Source organism: Zonotrichia albicollis, chromosome 15 (assembly GCF_047830755.1).
Source record: "Zonotrichia albicollis isolate bZonAlb1 chromosome 15, bZonAlb1.hap1, whole genome shotgun sequence".
In the NCBI taxonomy this organism is placed as follows: Eukaryota; Metazoa; Chordata; class Aves; order Passeriformes; family Passerellidae; genus Zonotrichia; species Zonotrichia albicollis.
The window spans coordinates 9,449,000-9,461,301 of record NC_133833.1 but is presented as its reverse complement, the minus strand read 5'-3'; the positions used below and the strand labels follow the sequence as shown (position 1 = coordinate 9,461,301).

Sequence of the window (12,302 nt, the reverse complement as noted above, 5' to 3'; positions counted from 1 at the left end):
GTGACAGAATTCAGCTGGGGAAGAGCAGCGGCAGCTGAAGGGGACATCCTGTCCTGGGCTGGGGATAGCAGGGTCCCTGGGACATGCTGGGGTCCCTGAGACATCCCGGGGTCCCCAAGGCATCCAGCAGGAGGGCTGGGAGCACAGCCTGCCCAGCCAGCCAGCATTGCTGCACAGCACCCGGCATTACGTCACCTGGAGCTGCACTCACTGGCTGCTGGCACCAGGGCAGGAGCTGCTGCGAGCAGCATTAACCCCTTCTGAGCATCCTCTGTGCCACTCAGGCAGCACAAAGGGACCTTCCCGGAGCTGAGCATCAGGCACTGGTGTCTGTGCAGTCAGGGGGTGCATTTTGGGCACGGCTGCTCCTGTTCCTGGATGCTCCTGGGATTCAGCTGCTTTGTTCTCTCAGCACAGCAGCAGAAGGCAAATGGAGCTTCATGGCTGGACTGTGTGTGGCACTGCCTGTGTGGGTTTTGGGACAGGCACTTAAAGGAAGGTTTGGGTTATAGCAAAGGGCAGTGCCAGCCCAGCCACCCCCTGTGCCCATCAGGGCAGGGGGGACAGACTGCTCATGGCACTGAGCTGTGTGCCAGAGCAGGGATGTGCACAGGAGGGGCTGATGTTAAGTTCCCTCCATCAGCCTTTTTTGCCAGGAATGTGCTTGTTGCAGCCCCTGCCATGAAGACAGCCTACAAATGGTGCAGAATGGGTGGCAGATGGGGCCATCCAGGTTTCCCTTCATCCATCAGCCACCACAGGTTTCCCTTCCCAGACCAGAGGTTCCCATTCCCATGGCTACTCTGTTGATGTATGTATGCATGATGAATTTGCATGGATTTTCGGAGGCTGTTGCCAAATCTTGAGAGGGTTTTGGCTCCAGCAGCCAATAAGGAAATACTGCAAATAGTTTATTTTCTTCACAAAGTGGTCCCAGCGGTGCCATCTCATTCTTCTCTTTGGGTTCTTGTTTGTTTTAAAATAAAAGGGTTTGGTGACAGTGCCCCGTTGAGATGCACTGTGTCCCCTCTCTCCCTCCCTCTCCAGGACCAGCTGCCTCCAGCATCCCTTCTCCATCCACAGGAGGATGTGTTGGCAGGCTCTGGGTACCTGTGGTCCCTCTGCAGCGTCCTGGGCTCTGGTGTCAGGTTCCTCATGCCAGGGGTGCCAGCAGGGTGCTCACAGGGCCCTGAACTCTTTGTGCTGGTGACCAGGGAGCTCCAGATGTTCCCTGGGGTATCTGCAGCCAAGGAGGGAAGGGTGAAGTGCACAGGTACCTGTTAGCACCAAGGCCTGGGTGAGCCTAAAGACACTTCTGGGCTCATCCAGCTGCTCAGGCCAGCTTGCTTGCAGGTCTGAACCTCAGGCCAGTTAATTGAAAACCTAAATATATATTATCTATATATCTAAATATATATTCTCTTCTTGGCCTTCCCTCTTGTCTTTGAGCCCAGTTTTGGGAGTATAGTTTTTGGCTCATGGTTTTATAGCCTTTACTAGAAGCCATAAAAATACAAGAAGTAGGAGTAACATGGTCAGTAAATCTGGGAGTGGGAATGCTGAGGATCACAAACCCTTGTGTGTGGGTTGTGGCTCATTATTGTGACCATCCACCACTATCTCCAGCCCTATCCTTCACCCTTATACCCCCAGGCACTTTTTCTAACTTAAATGCTTAAATTCTGCTCTGCTGTTGAGAGGCAACAGCATGTATAAAATCTGTTAGCTTAAGTTCAAAAGAAAGTAGGGCATCCAGTCCAAATGGCCTGCTAGATACTATTTTTAATAAACAGAAAGTGAAAATCATCCCTTTAAATTGCCCTTTTAAAGCTGTTGTGTGCCACAGGAGAATTCCCCACAAGCAGAGCTGGTGGTAGGAGCAGTATCAGCACTGAGGGCTGTTGGCAGAGCTGTCTTTGCACTGACTTTCTTAGGCTGACTTATTTATGGACATTGGACAAGACTAATTTAGGCTGGAGCGGAGGTAAAGATTACTGACTAATGTCTTCGTTGTAATAAAATTAAGTATTTTTACATGAGAAACACTATGCAGGATTAATTATTTCTGATATATTAAAGGGAGCATATAGAAAAAAAAAGCCTTCTCCCTTCAGCCAAGTGAAGCATTCAGTTTACAGAGATGATTAACCATGGGAATTTGCTGAGTATATTTTATTACAGTGTAATCTTCTCCAGGGATAGATGTGATCCTCAAGAGTGTTGGGGTCCACTTACTCCTTTTCCTCAAGTGCCCTTGAGACCCACTTTCAGACTAATGGCCCCAGGTTTGTTGTGATTTTCAGGCTGATCCCAATTTTCAGCCCTTCGTTTAAAGGAGCCTTTGATGGATACAGGATTTTAAGAAAATGCTGTGTCTCTGGATAAATAAAGGAGTGTAAAGCTCCTCCTGTGTAGCTGAGCTTCTGTGAATGGTCTGGCTCTTGGTGGGGGCTCTTTGCTCTGTGATTCTTTGCCTTGATGGTGAATTTGGGTAGGTTGGTGGCTCCTGTGCAGACTCCTCATCACCCAGCCTGGGTATTTCTTTGTACATCAAGCAGCAATTTGGGAACATGGTTTCCCAATGGATTCAGAGTTGTCCCTGCACAGAAGGGGAGCCCTGATGACATCCCCAGCTCCTGGAGCCCAGCAGGAGATGGACAGACACTGCTGAGGACAGCCTCTGTGCTTTGTTCCCTTTTTATTGCCAGGTCTCCACTGGACAGCACAAAGCTTAACACTTTTTGGGCTCCAGTTTCTTGAAGCTGCTGGAGGTGAGGAAGGTGCCCAGCTTGGTCTGTTCTCTGTATTGCTGTGAGGCAGGACATGGTCTTTCCCAAAGGATTGCTCTTAAACTGTAGGATCTCTTCCTCCCAAAGCCCCTCCTGGCCTAAGGCACTGTCACCGCACTCACTGATCTTTACATCTCAGCACCAGGAAGAACTTTGCAGGTGTGGTAGCACATGTCAGGAAGGAGTGGGTTGCATTTTAGGAATGTGATTTTATCCACCAGAGCAGATGCAGGAATCAGTGGCAGGCTGTGTATCTCTGGGGCATTGGGATGCCCCATGTGAGCCTCAGCATCTGGCAGCCTCCAGCTCCCCTCAGGGTGGGAGCAGTGCTCATGGGAGCAGGCACAGGCTCTCCTGGGGTTTGCTGAATTGTTTGCAAGCCATAAAACCCTTGTGTGTTTAACTGAGTGCTGCAGATGAGTCAGGGAGTTGGTCTGGACCAGGCTTCCAGCAGGTCTTCATAGGGTTATACAAGTTTTTCACTGTATAAAAAATAATTTAGCAGCTGTTTCAGTTTCTTCATTTCTGACCTTCTCTGTTTGCTGGTATTTGAAATGGTGAGAAAATGGCATGAACATGTCCCAGCATCCCCAAGCCTGAATTAACTCCAGGGGATCCCAGCCCTTGCTGCTAGACCAGCATGGGGTTATGGGGAGGAAACTTCAAAAGTAAGTGTAATGATCCTCTTAGGAAGATACTTTTCATAGTAATGCTTATTCCTTGTAGGAAAGTGCTGAGTGCTGGAGCACCTGATCATCCCTCCCTGATCCCTGTGCTCCCAGATGGGGAGAGGCACCTGCCATCCCTGCACTGGCATGTTTCAAACCTTTAACAGAGTGCTGGTCAGCTTGTTAGATGTTGGTATCTTCATTACCTTGATCTTCATCATCAGTGACACGGTGAGAGGCAAAATGTCACTCTACAAGTGCCAGTTCCCATTAAACCAAAGCAAACTGCATTTAATTACAGTGTCAGAAAGAGCTGGACATTGAGCACTGGTGGAGCTACTACCTTCAGTGAGCCCCTGAGCTCCTTGTGATCTCTGCATCACCAGGGACTGCGCACAGGTTTGAGAGTCTGAAATTAATCCAGGTCTGAGAGTCTAAATGAATCCAGGTTTGGGGCGGTTGGGAGCACCGGGGAGGGGGGTACATGACTCGAGGGGGCAGTCACTTGTCTCCTGTCTCTGAGCATCAGGTTCAGCAAAACTTCTCCACGAGATTCCTGCAGAAAGGAGGTGGAGCTGTGTGCCCAGGTGGGAGGGGATGTGCCCAGGCTCAGGCAGGTCCCACACCCCACTCTTGGTGGGCAGTGCTGTATGCACTGTGTGAGGTAACCCCAAGGGGTTGCTCCATGTAGGGGGATAGAATATAAGAAAATAAAGATAGTGTAGAAAGTAATCTCACCCCTAAAGAGTTGCAGCTGGGCCAATTATCAAAGATTAGGAATAGGCCTGACTTTAACAGGCCACAGCTGTAAGCAGTGAGAAGCAGAGTGGTATAAAAGAGTGGGATGGCTGGGTGAGAAGGGAGCTGCAGTCAGTTGGGTGCTTTGTGAAGAAAAAAAAGAGTCAGTGCTCTGAGAGATGCCCACGAGAAACACAAAGCAGGTATGAAACTTTTGTGAGAAGGAGCCAACAGCATGGAACCCCTGCAATGAGATGACAACAGCTCCAGCCACGTCAGCATCCTCATCACACTGTGTGCATTTCAGTGCTCTCCATGCAGTGAATGACCTGTTCAGGATACTCCTTTGATATGCACACAGAGCATTAATCTTTGCAGGTTCATGCCAGGGTAAAAATAGCAGCGCTTTGCTCCTGCCATCCCAAGCATCCGCGGCTGGCTCGGTGTCAGAGCATCACCTGTTGCAGGGGCTTTGGGGTGAGCATCTTGTGTAACTTGGCTTAGTGAGGGCTTAGGGCCCTGACCTCGTGCTGCTCAGGCAGCTCTCCCAAACAGAAGCATTCATTGCAGGTGGAGGAGTGGTTTTTTCTCTCCTGTAACACAAGGCTGTGCCCAGCCTGGCTGCCACACCCAGGTTCTGTCTCTGTGAGGGCTGACCCGGACTTGAGCTCATGAAAAGGAGAGGTTTAGTCTGATGTGAACCAATTGCACATTGCACCAGCAGCTCCTGCTTTATTTTTTTGTGAAAAGCATCTTCCAGTGGCTAAATGGGCTACAAGAAGGGTTGGACAGCAACTTTTTTAGATGGGTATGTAGTGACTGGACAGAGGGGAATAGCTTTGAGCTGACAGAGGGCAGATTTAGATTAGGTATTAGGAAGAAATTCTTTCTTGTGAGGATGATGAGGCCCTGGCACAGGCTGCCCAGAGAAGCTGTGGCTGCCCCATCCCTGGAAGTGTTCAAGGCCAGGATAGATGGGGCTTGGAGCAGCCTGGTCTGGTGGAAGGTGTCCCTGCCCATGTCAGGGAGGGCTGGAACTGGATGATCTGTCAGGTTCCCTCCAAACCCATCTATTGTGTGATTCTCTGATTTTAGGGGTTTGGGAGCTCCTTAGATGCCAATCCTGAAGCTGTGGCTGGAGCATCCCTCTAATGTCTGCATTAGAGAAGTCAGTGAATCCCCAAATCCTATCCTGGATTAAAGTGAGATTGTTCTAAAATGTGGGGACTGAGAGCTGTCCTTCCATGTGGCTCTTTTTGGTTCTTTAATTTGGAGATGTACTCAGGACATTGGGTCACATGTTTATTTTCAATTTACTGTGGGGCAAGTAAAGCAAAAGAGATAATACGAACCCATTTCTTGATGTTTTTCTCTCTGAGCCATAATGCTTCTTCTGCTGGTGGCTCTGGAAGTGCCTCCAGTGTTTGTGACCACAGAGAACAGCAATTAAACTGCATGTCTGGCTCTGTAGGAACTCCAGGTTCATTTTCCTGCCACAGATTTCCTTCCCAACCTTGGCAAGGCAGGCAGGGTCTCATTCCCAAGGACAGCTGGGCTCAGGTGTCTCTCCCTGGCACATACAGACCTTGGAGCACCTGGTACCACAGCTCATCTGGTTGTGTGATGGACACCATGGCTCTGCCCCAGACACATCCCAGAGCACAAGGCACTCCATGCTCTGACATTAGCTTGCATAGCAGGACAGAAGGCAGATAAAAGTCTTGCAGGGACCAGCAGCCTTCCCAGCTGGCCCTGGTGCAAGAGCAGGGCTGGATCCTCCAGCTCTGCATGGGCAGAATCTGTGCTGCAGTGAGGTGTGTTTGGTTGCTGTTTCTTTGCAGCATCTTCCTGGCTTGCTGTCTGTGCCAGGAGGTGGATTTCAGGAGAGGAAATGTGAGCTGTGCAAATCCTGCAGCAAGCTCCAGCTCCCAGCCTCTCTGAGATGTGTCAGCTGGCACCACAGGCTGCTTCTCATTTCCAGCCTGTCCTCTGCTTGCATGTCATGAGGCGTGACACTGCTGACATGTGCATGGCAAGTCTCCTGCATATTGCTGCAGAGCTGCCAGGGAAAGGCAGAATTGCTGACAGCCAGAGCCTGGTTCCTCTCTGTGCAGGGAGTTTGCAGCACATGAGGCAGCTCCTCTCCCCATCCCTGTGGTTGTGGTTAGAGAGCACTCAGAACAAATCTCACAGACCACCATGGGATGTTCCCCAGTGCCAAAGAGCTGCCCAGTGGATGTGGGCACACTGGAGGTGTCCATGGAGCAGTTAATGCCTGGGGGCTTGCTGTCAGTACTTGGAGCATCATCTCCATTGCACCTCATTTTTCTCATGTAAAGAGTAATTTCTGGGGGTGAATGGGAACACTCTTGCTGTAGTTGCTCTCCTGAGGCTGTCTGTCAGTGCTTGGATTGACTTTAGGTGCAGTGGCTTTGTTTTCCTTCACAGAGTCAGGTACCCCGTGTGCTCTCACCCTCCATGGCAAGAAACAGGACATTTTTCTGAGCTGTAGCTCTTTCTGAACCTCCCTTTCTTTTCTTCCAGGATCATCCCCCAGCTGGAGAGCTCACTCTCACAGGTTTCACCCAGCAGCCTGCCTGGCTCTGAGATCTCAGAGGCTACAAGGACTTACCTGCAGGGCATGAGCCGCTATGACCTGGACGAGCTCGATGCCTGCTGGTTGGAGCTTGTTAACATGGAGCTCAAGGAGATGGGTGAGTATTGCTGCCTTTGTTTTCTTTCTGCCCTGGCTGTCCCACAGTGGCCATTTTTGAGTAAGCATGTGGAACTAAAAGCCTTGAAGAAGAAATGTCAGAAACTCTGGTCCTGCTTGTTTCCTATTCCAGGCATTCTCTAGATATCACAGCATAACATTGCCTGCATCACTGCTGTTATATCACTGCACATTCTTCAAATCCTTTAGTGGATTTTAGTCAAGTGCAACTACCTGAGCTTGGAATTTGACCACTGGCACTAGCTTAGCATGGTCTGCTGGGCAGATTTGTTGGCACAGACCCCTGGGTGTGTGTAGTCCTGCCAGACTGTGGAGGGATTTTCCAGTCCTTGTTAGGGAAGGGTTGCTGTGGTGTGGCTGCTGCCCTGCAGGTAAGAGCAATGCCTCAGTAAAGCATTCACCTTGTGAGGTCAGTGAGGGCTCAAGTGTGCCTGCATGTAGGGTTAGTCCTGGTGGCAAAGGCCCTTCAGGAGTGGGGAAAAGGATTTTACAGGTGCTTGAGCACCTGGGATAGTGCCCTGAGGAGCAGGAGGGCTGTGCTGGCTCTCACAGGCAGCTGGGGGCTGCAGCAGGATTCAGGATGAGGTCAGGAAGATGCAGTTCAATGAGCTTGCATGGAGCACAAACAAGCTCAGAAGTTGGCCATGACAGTGGCTGATGTTGGTTTTGAAAGATCTGTCCTTCTGGTGTACTCATGGTTTACAATGAAATTTTGTTACCATGACCTTGAGAAAGTTTTAGAAGCTGCTTTCACAGTTTGTGTGAATATCTGGTATAGATATCCTGTATATTGGATTTCCCATAATCTCAACCCTGTGGAGCCTGTAGCATCACAGAGAAGTCACAACTCAGTTCTGCCCTCATTAGCTGCTCCTGTATCAGCAGCCCCAGCTCTGTTGTTAGCACACACAGGTTCTGAGGCACTGGAGCTACAGTGAAATCCTTGTGCAGAGCAGGGGGTGCTGCTGGATGAAGCCAAGTGCCTCAGTCCTGCTCAGGACTTGCAGAGGATCCACCCTTCCTAACCATGCACAGCTGCTGCACCAAGAAACCACCTTCAGCCACACTGGGCATCGTCCTGACCTCACTGTGCCTTCACTGTACCCCCTGCTACATTTCCCTCACCATCTCCACCAGAATGTCTCTGGGCTCCAGAGAAGCATTGTCTCTATTTCAACTTCCTCTTGTGTGTATTTCATAAGACTCTAGAAATGAAGTGGGCAGAGATTTGGCTTCTCCAGCTCAGTTGGATTAAATTTGCCTTGCTTTATTATTTCTTCAGAGTATTCTGTTTCAAATGCAGTTTCCAGCTGTGGAGCTCCTGGGGTGATGGAAGGTGGAGGTAATTGGAAGGTCCCTGCCCCAGGCCAGACAGGAGCTGGCTGTCCCCATGTCACCTTTGGGCTGGCATGTGCCAAACCCACGAGTGCTGGGGTAGAGGGGCAGCTTCTCCAGCAGCTCTGCCTTGGGAGTGAGTTGAGTTTAGGAGGGGAGGTTTAGGCTGAGCTTCATCCCAGCCATAGCCCTGCTCCTTGTGGAGCATCCCAGGTCAGGACACAGGCAGTACTTTGTGCTGACCCCCAGCCATTCTGAGCAAGCTGCATTTTTTCCCTCCATCTCATCGTTTATCAGCCAGTCACCTTTTCCAAGGAGTGTGCTTAGGAGATGTTTGTCCAGGGTGGATGAAACCACAGAATCTGAGGAAGCCCTTGAGCCTTCCTGCCATCACCAGCTCTAGATGGTGATAGGACTGAGGTGATCCCAGCAGTGGTGGTGCAGAGAGCATCACTGCCCATTCCTGTCCATTCCTGCTTCTCCAGCCCATTCCTGTCACTGAGTGAGCTCTGTCATTACTGGCTGAGCCTTAAATATGCTGGGGAGAGAGGAGCTTTGAAAACCAGTGTTTGGCAAGTGAAATCCACTGCAGATTCAGCTTCAGCCCAATGGATTCTGGTATCTTTCCCCCTTCCCCAGTCCTCCCAAATTCTCTACTTGTGGTACATTTTTTCCAGTGACTTGGAAGAGATGTGGCTTTGATAATGCCCCATCCCTGCTGCTGTGGGGAGCTGGGGGTTTGGCAGGTGGGAAGCAGGATGGGAGCTGGTGCTCCTGGCTGCAGGACCATGGTTCATCACCCTTGGGAGCTGTGCCTGCTGTGGAGCCTGGAGGTCATTGTGCTTCTTTGAGAGGATGCATCCTCCTGTCCATGGAGGTGATGGGGTTTGGGTGCTCATAGAGGAAAACTGTGGCAAATCTGCTCAGCTCCTGGGCTGGGCCAGAGCAGGGGCTTTGCTCCCTCTGCTTCCCAGGTGGGAAAAGCCAGGGTGGGATTTGGGTGCCCTTCAGCACCCAAGGCAGTCCATAAATAGCTCTTTCTCCCGGAAGCCCTTGACATTAATGACACTGTTAATGACTCCCTGAGATCTCCAAACCTGCTTTGCTAATCTCCAAGATCATTAACATGACTTAACTAGAGAATGGCAGCCTGTCCTCCCATTCAGAGGAGCCAGGAGTTATCTCCCAGAGTTAATTTAGGAGGTAGGCAGAAGTTTAAATTCTTCATGGGTGTTTGGCTGAACTGTTGTCACTGGGCTGTGCAGGGGCACAATATGTCATTCCCAAAATATTTAATGACAAAGAAGGATCCAGATCTCTGACTGGCTCCTGAGGATGTGTGGGGAGGAGAGCTGGAAAACACCTATGAGATCATCCAGCTCGCCTTTCGTGGCTCTACGTAGCACACAGCACATGCCTTTTCCAGTCCTTTTTAGGTCACCCCAGGGATGGAATTTTATCACCAAGATCAGATAAACCTCCAGATAGCTCCAGCTCTATGCATTCTGCCTGCTGACTCCTCTCCCAATTAAGTGGGATTGCTCCAGAAAGCAAAGGTTTCACATGAAAAGCAAAAGTTTTAAACATGAAACAGCTTTAAATAGTTTTAAACCCCCTAGTAAGATGCCTCAGTAGCTGTTGCTGTACTCGATGGAAATGTGCTGTTTAAAGAACCTTTGTGTCCTAGAGATGAAGTCAGTATTTAGGCATGCCTAAGTGTTTTATTTGTTGCTGCTGCAATATGAGATTGTAAAAAAAGTGGATCTGAAGAAAACTGAATGGAGCCTGGAGCCAGATTAATGTCCATGCCATTCCAGGCAGCACAGGCCTGTCCTTTTAGACAGCAGCCATGCCATAAATCTTCATTTTTACATTAACATTTTATGCTGTGTTTTGTGATCTCTACTAAATCCAAAGCTATTGTAAGAGTGCAGCTAGAGAGACTTCAAAGAGCAAGGCTGAAAGATCCTTTTGCAGTGATGGACACTTCATAAACACACAGAAAATCCTCAAGAAATTGCTAAAATTGTTGTCGGAATCAATTTTGCTGAAGGCAGAGTCGACGTTTCTAAGTATTCCCTTGACTTAATCCATATGGTGTATTCTGCTCACATATGCCCACCACAGCTTCTATCTTTGGAGCTGGAGGTGTTCCTGGTATTTTATGGCAGGAACATGCAAAGGTCACATGGATTGCTTTTGAAGCTCCGGGGGGAATTCAGCGCTGCATGCTTGACATGTGTCTGTGTGCTAATGAGCTGATCCCTCCCTGCTGGAGGTGAGATTGGTCGAGTAGATGTGAAGAAAGCTGCAGTTGGTGGGGTACCCTGGGCACGATGTGCTTGGTGGAGCAGAGGGTGCCGTCAGTCCTCTGAGGGTGCTGTCACTCCTGCTCCTCACAGAGTGGCTGCTTCCCACCCTGGCATTCCTGGGTGTCACACTCTGAGGCTGCTCCCATCCCACTGCATCCTTCTGGGATTCTGGGAGCCCCTTTCTCCCCCTGAGGCAGGAGCTGGCACTCCCCAGGCACAGCCTGTTTGCAGCTGCTGCCCACCACCATGTGTCCATGTCCCACTGTGCAGGGCACCCCAGGACAGAATTGTGGAATGGTTTGGTTTGGAAGGGACCTTAAAGCTCATCCCATTCCCACCCCCTGCCATGGGCAGGGACAGCTTCCACTGTTCCAGGTTGCTCCAAACCCCATCCAGCCTGAACTTGGACCCTTCCAGGGATGGGGCAGCCACAGCTGCTCTGGGCAACTTGTGCCAGGGCCTCAGCACCCTCACAGGGAAGAATTTCTTCCTAAAATCCATCTCACTGTGCCCTCACTCAGTTTGAAGCCATCCCCCTCTGTAAAACATCACAAGCCTCTGGATCTGAGCTTATTTATCTCCTCAGAGATATAGATAATCAATACCACGTGTAAATGAATGTATTAATTGTATGTGATGTATTAATGTATAGATTAGCGGGGTGGGAGATCAGTGGGACATTTTCCCTCCACATTTTCAGCTCAATCAGTTTTTACATCAAGTTGCTGTTGTGCTGTTTCCATGAATTCCTGGCAGTAATTGCAGCAGTTTCCAGCAGCACTCCAGCTCTGCTGCTGATGGGATGAGGAGGCTTTCATCAGGAGTGCTCCAGGACAGCCCTGTCAGAGCCCAGCGTCGCTGCAGCTTCCAAAGTGCCTTCTGAAACATTTTGTCATCATCTTAAATTTGAGCAATAATTGATGTCGGTGGGTGGCAGAAAGGGTGATAATTGGTTCCTGTAAATCTTTTAAGTGCATTAGCAGGCTGTGTTTGTAACAAAATGTCTGGAGGTTTCGCTGTGGATGCTCAGTTCACTGTTTGTGTGTTGGTCACGCTTTACACACGGGGTCTGTTTATAAATAACACCGATAAAAGATTGATGTGCAACTGCTGCGTGGTCCAAGGGCTGTGTGGCTGCAGGTGGTGGGCTGGAGGTGGCTCTGGGAGTCCCAGTGCTCTGCTGTGGTGTTCAGGTGGTGGCTGCCATCCTCTGATGTACCTGCAGGATGCCCAGGGGGGCTGGTGTCCCCACAAGAGCACACAGGTGGCTGGTGTCCCCACAGGTGACAAAGCAGACAGGTTTGAAGTGGCTTGCCTGGGGTGAGCTGGAGGGCCAGGGAGCTGGAAGGAGATTCCTGCAGTGTGTGGTCCCTGTACCATGTGTGAACACCCCATCCCATCAGGGACCTGTCATTCTTTCACGTCAGGTTTGCAAAGATAGTCAGAGACAATCCTACATCATCTCACAATTGCTTTCGCTTTTTAATTATAATTTTTAAAAGCATTAATTTTACTTCTTTTTAATATATAGAAATATATTTTATTATATATTAATAGATTAAAATATTATGTATTATATATTAATAACATATACTTATATAATATATAAATATATATGTGTGTGTATATATATTTTTAATATATCTTTCCTGAAAAGCAGACTCCCAGGTTCATAGTCTGTGAATCAGCGAATGGCACAGCCTGCACTCCTGATAGCTGTTTGTTC

At 49.5% G+C, this 12,302-nt stretch overlaps 1 protein-coding gene across 4 annotated transcripts in view; it reads left to right on the top strand.

The window, feature by feature from the left end:
- Positions 1-12,302, top strand: part of JADE2 (jade family PHD finger 2) — a 74,035-nt gene that overhangs the window by 30,796 nt on the left and 30,937 nt on the right. For all 4 annotated transcript variants that reach the window (XM_074552355.1, XM_074552356.1, XM_074552353.1 and 1 more), the window contains one exon: positions 6,740-6,909. In XM_074552355.1, the coding sequence (XP_074408456.1) occupies positions 6,740-6,909 (170 nt within the window). The remainder of the gene's footprint in view (positions 1-6,739; positions 6,910-12,302) is intronic.